This window comes from Macrotis lagotis, unplaced genomic scaffold (genome assembly GCF_037893015.1).
Source record: "Macrotis lagotis isolate mMagLag1 unplaced genomic scaffold, bilby.v1.9.chrom.fasta BILBYCTG161, whole genome shotgun sequence".
NCBI classification, from domain to species: Eukaryota; Metazoa; Chordata; class Mammalia; order Peramelemorphia; family Peramelidae; genus Macrotis; species Macrotis lagotis.
In genome coordinates this window covers 29,921-46,852 of record NW_027422068.1, presented here as the reverse complement: position 1 = coordinate 46,852, position 16,932 = coordinate 29,921, and the positions used below count along the sequence as shown (strand labels likewise).

At 44.5% G+C, this 16,932-nt stretch overlaps 1 protein-coding gene across 1 annotated transcript; it reads left to right on the top strand.

Moving 5' to 3' along the window:
* The first annotated feature begins 407 nt into the window (after positions 1-407).
* LOC141504124 (uncharacterized) lies at positions 408-16,271 on the top strand. The gene is made up of 4 exons (XM_074208959.1): positions 408-550; positions 10,895-11,448; positions 14,179-15,545; positions 16,177-16,271. The coding sequence occupies exons 2-4, from the start codon at positions 10,951-10,953 to the stop codon at positions 16,181-16,183; spliced, it is 1,872 nt and encodes a 623-aa protein (XP_074065060.1). The 5' UTR covers positions 408-550; positions 10,895-10,950; the 3' UTR covers positions 16,184-16,271.
* Positions 16,272-16,932: the final 661 nt, after the last annotated feature.

Here is a 16,932-nt window from a genome sequence, read left to right as displayed (position 1 = left end):
CCCTGTGCCGTTCTGGCCGGAATGTGAATGTGGGGGCGCCTCGGCCTCCAGGACAGGCGCCCTTGTCCCCGGGGGTCTCTCGGCCCCAGTCCCCCCAGGAAGGGGGCTGGGGAGGCGGTCTCTACAGAGCATCAGGAAGGGCCACATGTTTCCACGTGTACTTTCACATGCATGCGTGTCACATGCTTTCTCATGTGAGGTCATCCACATGTTCTAGTGGTTCTGATCATAGGCTCGGTCACGGGACACAGTCATGCATGATTTGCTGTCACGGGTCAGGGCTTCCCTGTCTGGCCTCAGGCTTCCCTCGTGCTCCTGCTGAGGCCCCGCCCAGCACGGCCGCCATCTTGAACCATCCGGGGTGGGGCTGCCTCTCCTGGGCCTCCCCTCCCCCTCCTACCTGTGTCCCTGCCCCCCCCCGTTTGTGCGGGGTCCTGGTCCCCCCTCTTCCGGCTGCTCACTTCCTGTTTCCCATGGTTCCTAGGGGCCGGAAGAGGCTCCTTCCTTTTGGGGCGTGTGAGGCCAGGCGTCGCTGCGGCTCCGCACACAGGTAGGCTCCGCACACAGGTAGGCCCCGCTTCACCTCCTCCTCAAAATTCCAGGTGTGGGGGCGAGTCACGGCCCTGGCACTGAGAGGGGAGTTAGAAGCACATCCTTGGGGTTCGGGGGTCTGAGCCACCGCCCTGGGGTGGGGGGCTGCAGCCCCGGAAGGAGCCGCGGGCGCTCCGGGAGCCATGTTGCGCCCCTCTGAGCGGAACGTGGCTGGCAGCCTCGGGCACCTGGGCTGGGGCGCCGTTCTGAGGGGCCCTGCCGCCCACGGGCCCCCCCGAAGGGGCTGCGGAGGGCGCCATGGGGAGTCCATGTTCGTGTCCCGTGTGCCACGTGTGTGCCGTGTGTGTCCGTGTTACGTGTGTCCATGTTCTGTGTGTCCATGCCCGGTGTGCCACGTGTCGGTGATACAAGGCGGTTCTCTACACCGTGTGAGTGATCACGCGAGCTCACGCCACGCTCACGTGTGGAATCCCATGCCTGTAGCCGGTCTGTCAGGCGGTCAGGGTCCCGCGGCCTCAGTTTCCCCCTTGTGAAAGCCGAGGCTTCCCTCGTGGTCCTGCTGAGGCCCTGCCCAGCACGGCCGCCATGTTGCCCCGTGGGGCAGGGGCTTCGGCTGCCATCTTCCCCGTGGGGCAGGGCCCGTGGCGGCCACCTGGCCACATGGGGCAGGGCTCGCGGCCGCCATCTTGGCCCGTCCTCCCCCCGGGTCTCCGCCCCTCCCCCTTCCTGCCCCCCCTTCCCCCCGGAGGGCAGAGCAGGCCCCTTCCTCTCAGGCTCAGAGCCCTTTCCGGCAGGGCGGGGCGCCTCCGAGGGCTCCGGACACGGGCAGGCCCCGCTTTTCTGTCCTCTGACCTCTGGGGGAGCAAAGGCCTTGGGGGGCAGAGCCCCACACACAGCCTCCAGGGGTCCTGAAGCCACTGCGAACGTGGGGTGCACAGGAGGCGCCGCCTCCAGCCTCTCTGGCCCGGCCGGGCCTCCGCATGGGCCACGTCGCCCCGGATCGGATCTGGACTGGGGGGATCACTGTGCGCCATTCCTCAACAGCTTGTAGTCTCTGAGAATTTATGGATTTGTTACGTATGATTTTATGCTGTAAATATATAATGTTCACATTTCATTATATTATATAGCTTTATATTATGTACATTATGTGAGTGTGAACGAGGGACACAGTTTCCCCTCACTCGGCCTCAGATTCCTCCCCTGTAAAAGCTGGATACTTTCCTACTTATCCTTATGAGGCCCCTCCCAGCCCTAAATCCATCCTGCCCAATGGGGATAGTGCAGCACCTCTGCCCCCAGTCCCCATCACTCTTTGTTATTCTCTTCCTCTCCCCCACCTCCCTCCCTTCCTTCATTCCCTGAGTCCTTTTTTTTAGGTTTTTGCAAGGCAAATGGGGTTAAGTGGCTTGCCCAAGCCCACACAGCTAGGTAATTATTAAGTGTTTGAGACCACATTTGAACCCAGGTACTCCTGACTCCAAGGCGGGTGCTTTATCCACTATGCCACCTAGCTGCCCCTTACTCCCTGAGTCTTCCTTGCTCCCTCCCCCTCCCTCTTAATGCTCCTTTTACCCTCCCTCCCCACTTCCTGCCTCTTCCTGCACCCTCCCTGCTTCCCTTTATCCCTAGAGGACATAACAGGCTCCTTCCATCCCAGGCTTAGAAGCCTTTGAGGCAGGGAATGTCTGAGGGGCTCCTCACCAATAACCCTCATTGTACACCCTCATCTATCCTGGGCAGGACAGAGGAACCCCCAAAATACCTGCAGGGGCACTGAAGCCATTTTGCATGTGCTTTAACTGGGGATTGAGTGCAAGGGGCTTCCCAAGGCTTCTCAGGCAGAAGGTCTTTATTGTTTGTCCATCTGGCTCCTACTCCCAAGGAAGGAATGGGGGGGGGGGGCAAGGACAGGTTTCTGCAGAAGATTATGGATAATATGATAACCAATATATTTGATGAGAAAATTTTGACCTAAGCTGATTCATGGAAACATCAACTGAGATTTTGTTAATTAATGAAAGTCTTCAATTATCCTAGAGCTCAGGAAAATTATATTTAAATAGTTTAATCTACCAGCCAGGAGGTGACCTACAAGGGAGAGGTGACCACTTGGTAAAACTACCCTGAAGAGCCACACTACCAGTAACCCTCCTCAAGTATGTGGACCCAGGACATAATTTTTTTTTTCTTTTTATTTTATCATTTTTATTAATCTGGTGATGTATCTGGTGTGAGAGTATATCAGAATTATTTTCATTTGCATTTTACTTATTTATTTTTTGCTATGGAGTTTTTTTAATTAAAGATATTTGAGTTTTACAATTTTCTCCCAATCTTGCTTCCCTCCCCCCACCCCCACCCCACAGACAGCACTCCATAAATCTTTATATTGTTTCCATGTCATACCTTGATCCAAATTGGGTGTGATGAGAGAGAAATCATATCCTTAAAGAGAACAGAATTCTCAGAGGTAACCAGATCAAACAATAAGATATCTGTTATTTTTCCAAATTAAAGGGAATAGTCCTTCTACTTCAAACTCCACAGCTCCTTATCTGGATACAGATGGTACTCTCCTTTGCAGACAGCCCAAAATTGTTTCCAATTCTTGCACTGATGGAATCAGCAAGTCCTTTAATGTTGAACATCACTTCCATGTTGCTGTTAGGGTATACAGTGTTGTTCTGCTTCTACTCATCTCACTCAGCATCAGTTCATGCAAATCCCTCCAGGTTTCCCTGAAATCCCATCCTTCCTGATTTCTAATAGAACAATACTGTTCCATGACATACATATACAACAGTTTGATAAGCCATTCCCCAATTGAAGGACATTTACTGGATTTCCAGTACTTTGTCACCACAAACATGGCTGCTATAAATATTTTTGTACAAGTAATGTTTTTACCCTTTTCCCACATCTCTTCAGGGTATAGACCCAGTAGTAGTATTGCTGGCTCAAAGGGTATGCACATTTTTATTTCCCTTTGGGCACAGTTCCAAATAGCTCTCCAGAAGGGTTGGATGAGTTCACAGCTCCACCAACAGTGTAATAGTGTCCCAGATTTCCCAAATCCCTTCCAATAATGATCATTATCCTTCCTGGTCATACTGGCCAAATCTGAGAGGTGTGAGGTGGTACCTCAGAGAAGCTTTACTTTGCATTTCTCTAATAATTAATGATTTAGAACAACTTTCCATATGGCTATAGATTGCTTTGATCTCCTCATCTGTAAATTGCCTTTACTTTTCCTTTGACCATTTGTAAATTGGGGAATGGCTTTTTGTTTTAACAATATGACTCAGTTCTCTGTATACTTTAGAAATGAGTTCTTTCTCAGAATCATTAGTTCTAAAGATTGTTTCCCAATTTACTACTTTTCTTTTGATCTTGATTACATTGGTTTTATCTGTGCAAAATCTTTTTCATTTAATTTAATCGAAATCATCTAGTTGGTTTTTAGTGATGTTCTCCAACTCTTCCTTAGTCATAAACTGTTCCCCTTTCCATAGATCTGACAGGTAGACTAGTCCTTGAACTTCTAATTTGCTTATAGTATTGTTTTTTATGTCTAAGTCCTGTAACCATTTGGATCTTGTCTTGGTAAAGGGTGTGAGAGGTTGGTCTAATCTAAGTTTCTTCCATACTAACTTCCAATTATCCCAGCAGTTTTTATCAAACAGGGAGTTTTTATCCCAGTGGCCGGACTCTTTGGGTTTATCAAACAGCAGATTACTATACTCCTCTCCTGCTTTTGCACCTAGTTTATTCCACTGGTCCACCACTCTATTTCTGAGCCAATAGCAAACAGTTTTGATGACTGATGCTTTATCATTTAATTTTAGATCAGGTAGGGCTAAGCTACCTTCTTTTGCACTTTTTTTCATTAAGCTGCTGGCAATTCCTGACTTTTTATTTCTCAATACGAATTTACTTACAATTTTTTCTAGCTCATTACAATAATTTTTGGAATTTGGATTGGTAGGGCACTAAACAGTTTAGTTTTGGTAGAATTGTCATTTTTATTATATTAGCTCTCCCTATCCATGAGCAGTTGATATTTGCCCAGTTATTTAAATCTGATTTAATTTGTGGGAGAAGTGTGTTATAATTATTTCCAAAAAGATTTTGAGTCTGTCTTGGCAAATAGACTCCCAAATATTTTACACTGTCTGAGGTTACTTTGAATGGGATTTCTCTTTCTAGCTCTTCCTGCTGTTTCTTACTAGACATATATAGAAAAGTTGAGGATTTATGAGGGTTTATTTTATAACCTGCAGCTTTGATAAAATTGCTAATTGTTTCCTGTAGTTTTTTAGATGATTTCTTGGGATTCTCTAGGTAGACCATCATGTCATCTGCGAAGAGTGAGAGTTTTGTCTCTTCCTTCCCAATTTTAATTCCTTCAATTTCGTTTTCTTCTCTAATTGCTGATGCTAACATTTCTAATACAAAATTGAATAGTAGTGGTGATAATGGGCACACTTGTTTGACCCCTGATCTTATTGGGAATGCCTCTAGCCTCTCCCCATTGAATATAATGTTTACTGGTAATTATTTTAAGGAACAGTGCATTTATTCCTATACTCTCTAGTGTTTTTAATAGGAATGGATGCTGTATTTTGTCAAAAACTTTTTCATCATCTATTGATATGATCATATGATTTCTGATAGGTTTGTTGTTGATATAATTGAGTATACTAACAGTTTTACTATTATTGAACCAAGCCTGCATTCCTGGAATGAATCCTACTTGATCATAATGTATTATCCTAGTGATAACTTGTGTAATCGTTTTGCTAAGATTTTATTTAGGATTTTTGCATCTATATTCATCAGGGAAATAGGTGTATAATTTTCTTTCTCTGTTTTAACTCTTCCTGGTTTAGGTAACAGTACCATATTGGTTTCATAGAAAGAGTTTGGCAGAGTTCCATCTTTCCCTATTTTTCCAAAGAGTTTATACAGGATTGGAACCAATTGTTCCTTAAATGTTTGTTAGAATTCACTTGTGAATCCATCAGGCCCTGGAGATTTTTTTTAGGAAGTTCAATAATGGCTTGTTGAATTTCTTTTTCTGAGATAAGGTTGTTTAGGTATTTAATCTCTTCTTCATTTAACCTGGGCAACTTATACTTTTGTGAATATTCATCCATTTCCCTTAGATTATCAAATTTATTGGCATAGAGTTGGGCAAAACAATTTCAAATTATTATTTTAATTTCATCCTCATTGGTGGTGAGTTTACCGTTTTTCATTTATAATACTAGTAATTTGGTTTTCTTCTTTCTTGTTTTAATGAAATTGACCAGAGGTTTATCAATTTTATTGTTTTTTTTCATAATACCAACTTTTGGTTTTATTTATTAATTCAATAGTTTTTTTTGCTTTCGACTTTATTAATTTCTCCTTTAATTTTTAAAATTTCTAATTTGGTAATTTGATTGGGGATTTTTGATTTGTTCTTTCTCTAATTTTTTTAGTTGCATGTTTAGTTCATTGACTTCCTCTTTCTCCAATTTATTCATATAAGCATTTAGAGCTATAATATATCCCCTGAGAGTTGCTTTGAATGAATCCCATGGGTTTTGATATGTTGTTTCCTTATTATCATTATCTAGGATAAAAGGGTTAATTCTTTCTAAAAATTGTTTTTTGGTCCATTCGTTTTTTAAAATGAGCTTATTCAGTTTCTAATTTACTTTGGGTCTATATCTCCTTGGGCCAGTATTGCATATGACTTTTATTGTATTGTGATCTGAGAAAGATGTATTCACTCTTTCTACCTTTCTGCAGTTGATCATTAGGTTTTTTATGTCTTAGTACATGGTCAATTTTTGTATAAGTTCCATCTACTGCAGAGAAAAAGGTATATTCCTTTCTATCCCCATTCAGTTTCCTCCATAACTCGACAATATCTAATTTTTTCTAACAATCTATTAACCTCCCTAATTTCTTTATTGTTTGTTTTATGCTTTGATTTATCTAGATCTCATAGTGTGACGTTGAGGTCTCACACTAGTAGAGTTCTGCTGTCTATGTCTTCCTGTAATTCTTTCAGCTTCTCCACTACGAATTTGGGTGCTGTCCCACTGGGTGCATAAACATTCAATATTGAAATGACTTTATTGTCTATGGTACCTTTTAGGAGGATAAAGTTTCCTTCCTTATCTCTTTTAACACTATCTATTTTTGCTGCTGCTTTGTCTGAGATAAGGATTGCTATCCCTGCTTTTTTTACTTCAGCTGAAGCAAAATATATTTTGCTCCACCCTTTTACCTTTACTCTATATGTATTTCTGTGCTTCAAATAAGTTTCTTGTAAGCAGCATATTGTAGGATTCTGGTTTTTAATCCACTCTGCTATTTGGTTACGTTTTAAGGGAGAGTTCATCCCATTCACATTCAAGGTTATGATTACTAATTCTTTATTGCCCTCTGTGCTATCTTCCCTCTGTTTGTATTTTCCCCTTCCCCCCCTTTATCCATATTCCTCAGTATTTTGTTTTTGAATACCACCCCCTTCAGTATGTTTGCCCTTCTATATCACACCCTCCCCTTTCTTTCCCCTTTCCCTTTTTCCCTTTTCCCTTCCCTTCCTTTTGTTATTTCCCCTTATTTCCTCCACTCCCCTTCCCTTTCTCCGTCCCCCCCTCCCCCTTTCCCCTTTTACTTCTTGAAAGGTGTTAGATGTTTTATAAGTTAACAGAGTATGTGTAGGTTGACTTTAAGCCAAGTCTGATGAGAAGAAGATTCAGGTGTTTCTCCTCTGCTCCCTTCTTCCCCTCTATTACCGTAGGTTTTTTGTATCTCTTAGTGTAATGAGATTTGTCCCATTCAATCCCCTCCCTCCTCCCGTCTATATCATGTCCCCCTTTTTAGGGAGGTAGTGTTTTTTAGATCATTCTATCTGGATCATAGAAAATTCTGAATGTCTGTCCCTTCTAGTTCAGTATATTCTATTGGATAGAGTCAAAATTCCTGAGAGTTATTAGAGTCTTTCTCCCAAGTGGGGTTGAAGCCAGTTATATTCCATTAGATATCAGTCTCATGGATAGGTCATGGATGTCCATCATTTCTGGCTTGGTATATTCTCTTTGTTAGAGTTACATTTCTCAGGATTTATGAGAGTCTCTTCCCTCCCCCCCATGCTGGGATATAGCCAGTTTCAACTTGCTGGATTGCATTTTTTTTCCTTTTACCCCCCCCCCTTTTTTTACCTTTTCATGTGTCTATTGAACCTCCTGTTTGATATCCAAATTTTCTGTTTAGCTCTGGTCTTTTCATCAGAAATTTTTGGAATTCTTCCATTTCCTTAAATGTCCATCTTTTTCCCTAGAAGAGAAGGCTCAGCTTTGCAGGAAAGTAGATTCTTGGCTGCATTCCAAGCTCCCATGCTCTTCGAAATACCTTGTTCCAGGACCTTTGATCCCTTAAAGTTGATGCAGCCAGGTCCTGTGTGATCCTTACTGTGGCTCCTTTGATATTTAAATTGCTTCTTTCTGCCTGCTTGCAGGATTTTCTCTTTTATCTGATAGTTCTGGAGTTTGGCCACAACATTCCTTGGTGTTTTCATTTTAGGATCTTTTTTGTGGTGGGGATCGATGTACTCTTTCAATAAACTACTTTGCCCTCCGATTCCATGATAACCGGGCAGTTTTCCATCACTAGATCCTGTAATATTAAGTCCAGGCTTTTTTTCTCTTCAATGTTTTCAGGAAGTCCTATAATTTTCAGGTTGCCACACCTCAATCTATTCTCGAGGTCAGTGGTTTTGTTGATGAGGTATTTTACATTTTTTTTTCTATTTTTTTCTATTTTTTGATTTTGTTTAACTTACTCTTGCTGTCTCATGGAGTCATTAGTTTCTGTAGACTCCGTTCTTTTTTGGGGGGAGGAGTTTTCTTCATTAACCTTTTGCAACTCCTTTTCCAATTGATCAATTCTACTTTTGACCAAGCTTTCCATTTCACCCATTGAGGTTTTGAGAGAATTAATTTCTTTTTGCATTTGCTCATTTGAGGATCTGAGAGATTTATTCTCCATTTGTGTTTGTCCAATTGTACTTTCTAAGGTTTAGTTTTCTTGTTACAAGGTATTAATTGTCTCTCCCAAATTTTAGGCTCCTTCCTTATTTCTTTAAGGAAGTCTTTCTTTGCTGGAGACCAGATGGTATTCTCCTCAGAGGTTCCAGGTCTCTCTGAGTTGGGGTCTTTCCCTTCCAGGAATTTTTCTATGGATCCACCTTTCCACTGACCCTTCTTCATTATGCTAAGACTTTGAGTTGGGTGGGGCTGGTTCACCTGGGCTTGGGATCTCTAAAGGCTTTACTGAGTGCAGTTTCTCTGGCTGGCCAGTAGGAGGTGCTGGTTACCCTCTCTGGAGTGTCTGTGACCTTGGTTGTGGGGTCTTCTCCCTTTTCTTGAGGGAGGGAATTGGAGCTATTGAATTCTTTTGCCTTCAATCAATGGTGGGCTTTACCCTGGCCTGAGGTGATTCCTCAGCTGGGCTGGTTCTTTTGCTCACACACCTGGGCCTGAGGCAGAAGAAGTTTGCATTTGTTTGGGAGGAGGCCTCTGTGCAATGGGGGCGTGGACTCAGAGTTTCTCAGACCTGAGGAGCCCAGGGATGGCATCCGCAGCTCTCCTGCACCAGAGCTCTCCCCGCAGCCCCTTCCCCAAGCTCCAGAGGGACAGCACCAACACCAGCGCCTCTGCTTCCCCTAAGACCAAAGCCCCCTTCATACAGTCCTACCGCTGATCCAGCAGGTCTGGCTCTCGGGCCTTCAGAATCCTGGTTCCAATTCAGCTGTTAATCTGGCTGATCCCGGGCTGATCTTCCCTCGGAGCCCAGACTCACCTGCTGGTACTCAGCCAAGGTTGCTGTGGGAGACAAATCCTGAGGTAGATTTTCCTCTCCTGGATTTTCTTTCTGGGTTTCCTGGTTCGGAATTCTTTGAAGAGGTTTGCTTCATGTGATAGATGGGGAAGAGATCAGGAGCCTTTAGAACTGTGCCTGTCTTCTCTCTGCCATCTTGGTCAGAAGTCACTCTCTCGACATAACCTTTTTATAAAGAACTAAGCATCCCCCTCTCCTGGCAGAGATTCCACCTTGTCTCTCCCACCTCCCTGAATGACTGCTCATATGACCTCTTCTTTAGAACGCAAAGAATTCACATGTCAAGGCATTATCTCTTGCACCCCAGCCATCACTTGGATAAGGGTAAATGGGAAAAATGTCTAGACCTTGCAAGAGAAGATTTTTTGTAAGCCAAAAGCAAAGACACACTAAACTAGCAGGAAACGTCTCTCTTACATGCAAGTCTAATTTACCCCAGTTTTTCCCTCCTCGATTTGCATTTCTAAATCAAAATTCTCTGTTTAGCACACATGTCCTGGTGAAAACCCATTTCTCCTCATCCAGAATGTTCTCTTTCTGGATCATTGCTGCAAACATCAAGTGGCTTTTGAAACATTCCCCTTTGGTGACTGCAAGTATACCCTGTAGACCTCTGCAAGTCAGGGATGGGATGCCACCCTTCCCTGTCCTTGGCCCTTACTTCTCACCACAAATACCCCAATGATTTGGTAGGGGAAAAGGAAGTTGGTATTGGGATTGTTGTGCAAGGAGAAAGGAGAGTTAGAAAGAAGACGCTGTGACACTTAGATGCCCACTACCCTGCCCCACAATCCCAATACCAACTGTGTATTACACACACACACACACACACACACAGACTAGGCTATTTCTGAACATCTTAGGGCAGATTTAAGCTCTAAGAACTTCAGATACAAAAATGCTAAAAACTTTAAAATATTCTTTGCCATTTTCAAATTTCTCTTATGCCTATTTTATTTTGTAAATTTTGAATACTTTATTTTTCATTTTCATTTGACATGTCAGGAACTCTCTGTCATCTTGCATTGCATTTAACAGTGATTGGATGCCACTTTCTCAGATCTGTGGCTAGGTAAAAGGGATTGCCTTGCTTGGCTTCCTCAGTTCCCTGATCTGACTTATTTAGATAGGTTTTTTTTGTGGAATCGTCCAAAACCTGTAATATATATACACCAAAAACTTGGTCTTTGGATGGGCCTCAGGTCAGGATTGCAAATGAAATTTATTCAGTCCTTGAACATCAGTGGAAGAGATTTTAGAAAATTTGGAAATAATCTGCTAGCTTACGATGATGGTTATGGTGAATTTTCACAAGAAAGATAGCAACATTTTACCTTTCTCATGTTTTCCCAAAGGTTGTGGCATTAGCAGTTTCAATCAGCTTTTTCATTACACTCATGTATTTTTAGTGATATTATGTCCTTCTTTATCATTTCCCAAGATCCAGGAGTTTGTGCCACAGCAAAGGGGAGAAGGATCCTCAACCCATTCTTCAGAATGAGTGATAGCATTGGAATACTAAGTGATGACGCTGATGGCAAACTAGAGGAAACTGGGGAAAAGGCAGTCCCTGGTCAAAAGAAGATAACAGAGAAGGAAATCAAAGAAGTCATCCAGCAAATGGGATCCTTGAGAGTGTATGGTCCAGTTGTCCAGGCAGCCTCTGCTGATTGTGATGATACCCAGAAGAAGGAGAAAGAGCACCCAGGCGCAGCAGCTGAGCATGAGGCAAAAGCTGGCCCAGTAGTGCGCCCAAAGGCTGGTGTGTTTTCATACCATCCTAAAATTTTCATGGGGCTCAGCACAAACCAGAGAAAATATGTCCATAAAGACGGGCTGCTTCCCAAGGGTACTGAATTGTCTGATTGCCTGAAGGTAAATTGTCCAGACTGCTTCTACCAATTCCACAGATGTAACTCAAAGAAATGTGGGGCCACGTGTCACCGGAATCACAAATGGGTGTACACCAAGACTGAGGATGAATCCGGTAACCTGGTCAGTACATTTCATTTTCAAATCCTGAATAAGATCCTGCCAACACTTGAATTCCTTTCCTTTCCAGGGCTTCAATTAATCTTTATATTTTTATTTTTGTTATTTTAATACACTTTGGAGCTCAGGCAAAAAGTTGGAATGGTCTTAAGAGTCAAATCAGCTGTCATTCCAGTGTTATAGACAATAACATCCTTTCCGAGAAGATTCCATCCTTTGAGATTTTTGTTTTGTTAAAGAGAATAAGCCATTTCTTCTCTATCATCTTTCCACATTTAGTTTTTACTACAGCCCAGTAGTTTAGAACAATTTAAAATTTTGCAAAGCGAAAGGAGCCTTATTTTCTAAAGCTAGGAGTTTATTGTTTTTCATTTTGATTTTAATGCTTAATGGTAAAAGCAACCTAAACCAATTGTATCCACCACTGAATGCGATAAACAGATCCTATCCACCCTACAGTGGCAAATACATGGTTTATAGAGTCACAATTGTTATCTACTTGTATTATGGATTCTTTCTGACATCTCCAATTTAACCTTTTCTATTGAGTGATCATAGAAAAATTCTTAAGCTATTTAGAAGTCTTCATAGACAAAATGGAGAAATATGGTGTGAGGGATAGCATTTATAGCCAATAACCATTAAGTCAAAGGTGGTTTTTAATCTCAAATTAGTCCCTTCACTTCAGACTCCAAGAAGGGCTCTGGGCAACTGTGCTCCATGGGATAACTGTGCACATAGCTGCATCATCAGAAGTGGGACCTCAGTGGTGGTCTCTGATCCACTCAGTCTCCTGGAAGAGTTTCAGGCAGCAACATTGCACTCCCTTCTAAAAAATAGGAAATGTTAAAATTTTGACTTTTATTAAAATTCAAATTTAATTTATTTTTACTTTTAACATCATAATGATCATATGTAAGAATTATATTATCTTATGATGGTTCATGTTATATTATATTCTATAAGTATCAATATATTTTATAGAAACATTATATATTTATGGAATGTTATTTTTAAATCAAAATATATGACCCATTTAGAGACGCTTTTACTTCTTCCTGGGATCTTCTTGAAGAAGATCTGGAGATCAGGGAAGGTGATGCTATGACATGCAAGTGAAAGGGATTTGAGGGAGGGGTGCCCTGTGCAAAGTCACCGGCCTCTCTATCTCCTCTGTTGCCATCTAGGTCCAGGGGTCAGTTAAGATCAGCAAGAATGCAGATGGCTGTAGATGAACTGGGGGACCTTGGATTTTAAGGGTCTCAATGTGTCTCAGGCCATGCCCATTTAGTGATTGTGGCAGAAAGGGAGCAAAGAATGGTAACTTTTACCTAGACCCCCCCCCCCTAAAAATCATTTTAGGAGAGGAAGACCCTGAGGGTTTCTGGCCCAAATAGTAATGATTACTAGTTTCATTTACTCTGAGCCAATCAGGCCTTGGCCTGGGACTTATTGCTGACCAGTCAATGAGAGCCTGGGTGATCTGGGGCCTATAAAGCACTAGCTATTTCCACAGGTCTCAGAGATCAAAATGATAGTCAGGAAGACTCCTCTTGCTGAATTCAAATGGGACCTCAGACCATAGCCTATGTGTCTGTGGGCAAGTCACTTTACCCTGTTTGCCTGAGTTTGCATATTGACTTAGAAAAGTCCAGGTGAGCATCTCCCTGTAGCATTCATATGTTTCTTCTGCTCTGTATTTCCTACTTCCATGGGAACCTGTTTTGGGCCTCCCTGACCACAGGTGACTCTGCCACTTCTGCCGTCAGCGAGTCTGACTGGAAAGGGCAGTGAAAGGACCAGCCTCCAAGGGGAGAAGTAAAGGCATTTTGTGCTCCCCAAGGTCAAGAAAGCCCAACTTCAGTCTCTAATCCCACCTGCCAGGAGAGCTGCCATGGCTTCATCTGAAAACTGTCTCTTCTTGTCCTTTGGTCTCTATTCTCGCAGACCAGGACCTTCCTGCCCATCCTTCTTGGTGGTGGCAGCTTGTCGGCTTCAGCCACTAGAGCCCTTCTGGCACTCCCCAGCCTTTTTGGCTTCATTTTCAACAGGAGACAAGTTGGGGAGAGTAGATAGAATGCCCATCTTCTCCCCACTCATCCTGTCCTAGAGAAAGCAAGACTACCCCAGGCAGACCTGATGGATAAGGTTTCCTTTCCAGTTAAGAGTACTAGAAAAAAAAAAGATCGAGGATGGAAGTGGGGGTGTAGGCCACAGAAGATCAGTGGCCAAGGACCAGATGATGGCATACAAGGATTGGAGGGAGATAAAAAAGGGAGGAAGAAGAAGGAGCAACAGGCTGACTGTTTCCACCCAGTACTGGGAGAAAAGATCAGGGCTAATGGAGGTAGAGAGAGCCAAGGTATAAGATTTGTGAAGAGGACAGGGAGTTCATTCAGGCCTTTCATGGCAGTTGCTTTGAAGGCCCTGGTTTGGAGCTGAAACCAGGTGGGGGAATGAGAATGGGGAGGAGAGAAAGAACAAGCAAGGAGAAGACAGGAAATATGGCCCAAACCAGGCCTGGCCATTCCTTCAGGTGTCCCTCCTCAGACTGCTTCCCTCCCATCCTGTCTCTCCCTTATTTGTGGAGGTGCCCAAGGAGCCCTCTTGCAGAAACTGAGCCTAGTTCCCTTAGGCCCATGGGCTTTCTCAGATCCTGAAGCCAACATCCCTCCACATCACTCTCCCTAATCATGCCTCAAGTGATGTTTTTTGCTTGTTATCCTTCCCAAGGTCTCGCAGTCATTTCCAAGAGGTCCCGAGGCCACAAATGTAGCTGCCTTGCAGTTACCCAAAATGAATGCACCCTCTAAAATGTCTGCGAAAAAGAAGAATGTGGTTGTGAGGAAATCTGAGAGCCTGGGGAAGAAGGAGGTGCTGAAAGACGTGGTTCATCCTGAGTTTGAGGTGAAAATGGAGGCCATGATAGCAAGTACCCAAGAGAAGTTGGCTGCCCTTGAGATCAAAGATGGGGCCAGTGGTTCCAGCAGCAAGGCTGTCGACCAAGCTAATGTCTGTGGAAAGGTGATCCAAGAGGAGCATGAGGTGAAAGTGGAGGCCAAGATAGCAAGTGACCAGAGGAAGACTTGGAAGAAAAATGAAGAGCAGAGAGCAACAGCATCCAGTGTCCAGGCCAACCCTGATGACCAGCCCGGGCCAAACAGCCAGATCGCCTCCCGCATCAAGACTGGCCGCGGTGGCCAGATTCCCTCTCATGTCCAGCTGAGAACCCCCAATCATTTGGGTTCCCGCCACAAGGCAGGCTTCCATGGCCAGATTGGCACCAATGACCAGAGTGGCACTGATGACCAGATCGATCAGGTCATCCCCCAGGACCAGACCAGTTCACAGGAGGGAACCTGCAGCTGTGACTGTGTACGCAGATGTGGTCGTGGCCGTGGCCGTGGGCGTGGGCGTGGGCGTGGCCGAGGTCGTGGGCGTGGCCGTTGCCACCATTGTGGCCATAGTACTGCCAATTCAACCAATGGCAGTGTTTTTCCTAATGTCACTGGTTCTCCTGATGGTGCTGGTTCCCCTGGGGTCCCTGCTTCTTCTAGAATCCCTGTTTCCCATAGCAGTACCAGGTCCCATAGCCGAGGTCGCCCTCGTGGCCGGGGCACTTCCTACAGTCAGGCAATGTCCAATGTCCAAGTCAGGCCCTCTGCCCAAGCTGAGTGCTCTATGCAAGCTGCCTCCTATGCAGATGGTGATTCCTACATGCAAATCATCCCCCATCCACAAGGTGGCGCTTATGCCCAAACCAGAGCTCGCTCCCAAGCTAGGTTGCGCGCCCAAGCAGACTCCCATGATGAAGCTGGGGCCTATGCCCAAAATGATCCTGAAACGGCTCAACTTCCCATGAAGCTCCCACGAGGCAAGAAAGGCATGAGTAAGTATGACAAGAAAGGCAGACTGACGCTGAATAGGGAAGACCTCTGTGACTGCCTGGAGAGAGAGTGCGTGGGCTGCTTCTACCCATGCCCCAAGTGTCAGTCTACCAAGTGTGGACCCACCTGCCGCCGCAATCGGAAATGGATTTACGAGGCCATTACCAGTGAGGATGGAGAAGTGATCAGCACCTTTCCATTTCCCCATGCCAAGTAAGCAACTGAACCCCACATAGCTGAATGTCTGTGTCTCTGTCTGTCCTTGTGTCTCTCTCTGTATCTCTCTTCTCCTGGCTGAGGTTCCCCACCTGAGAAGGAGCTGGGCTGGCCATCCTAACTCCTCCTACACCCCAGTAGTATTACCATGAACTCCAGGGTAGATAGCCCACCTTCTTCTCCCAAATGTCTTCACTCTGAGGCCAGACAGGTAAACAAAAGGCTTTCCCCACAGAGCAGACACCATGCTACCATTTTGCTAGAGATTTCTTTCTGAAGTCTCTCCCAAAGCCAAATTGTTGGGAACTGGAGAATTTTTCTTCCACAGAAAGTGGCATGTCACTCCTGGCCTGTCCCCTTCCAGCCTCATGTGTCCCTAGAGCCAGGCTGGAATTCTGCTCCAGGTTCCTAAAACTTTCTTTCCAGTTTCAGTCAGTGCCAGATTCAAAAGGAAAAGAGCCAAACCCAAAGTCGCTTTCTCCCATTTGGCATGTGCTTGTTTACTCATGTCCTTGGCTGTCATCAGCTGTGTCTGTGGTGTTTTCTGGGTGGGTTCTTTTAAGGTTCTAGAAGGGTGCATTCTGACAGCTGCTTGCGTAACCTCTATTTTGGTATTTTCTCTTGGCAGGTGTTAAAGGGGCCGAGATCGCCTTGGGACTCTTCTCAGAATCACCCTTGTGCCGCATATAAAAGGATACACACACACACACACACACACACACACACACACACACACACACACACACACAAATACAGCTGTATTTCAGAGAGTTAAGAGATGCCAGAGCAGAAGCATATATGTTGTTAATGTCACAGCAGATAAAAAAGAATAAAAAAAATGTTGAAGTTAATTTTTTATTGCTTCATTGTTACTCACACACATATACACAAACACACACACACAAACCTATTCACAAACTGGCACCAATAGGCTCAGAAATGGGGGTGAGGGAGAAGAAAAGGGGATCAGCCGAGATCCGTAGAGAACACAAGAGGGACAAAGAGAGGAGTGGGATTGGAGAGCTGGCCAGGGCCCACAGAGGAGGAAAACAGGGTGGGAAATGGCCTCAAAGCCTGTCTTAGGAAGATGAGGAAGCTTTGGGAAAGCTGTGGGACTTGTTACTGGGTCTCTTCAAGGTGAGGGAGGACAACCTTCATGAGAGGGCTGGCACAGGTGTGAGAGTGAACCTTGTTTCCTTTGACCCCAGAGGGTCAGAAGCAGGCATGATAGGTAACAGTGAAAGGGTGGCTTTGGCCTCCATGGAAGTGGACAGGGTTGTCTCTGGCCATGGAAAATTCCTACAATCTGGAGGTTTCCAAGAAGGGTGGGACAACATGATGCATTTTGATTGCCAATTGCCCCTGAAGGCAGAAACACTGCTTA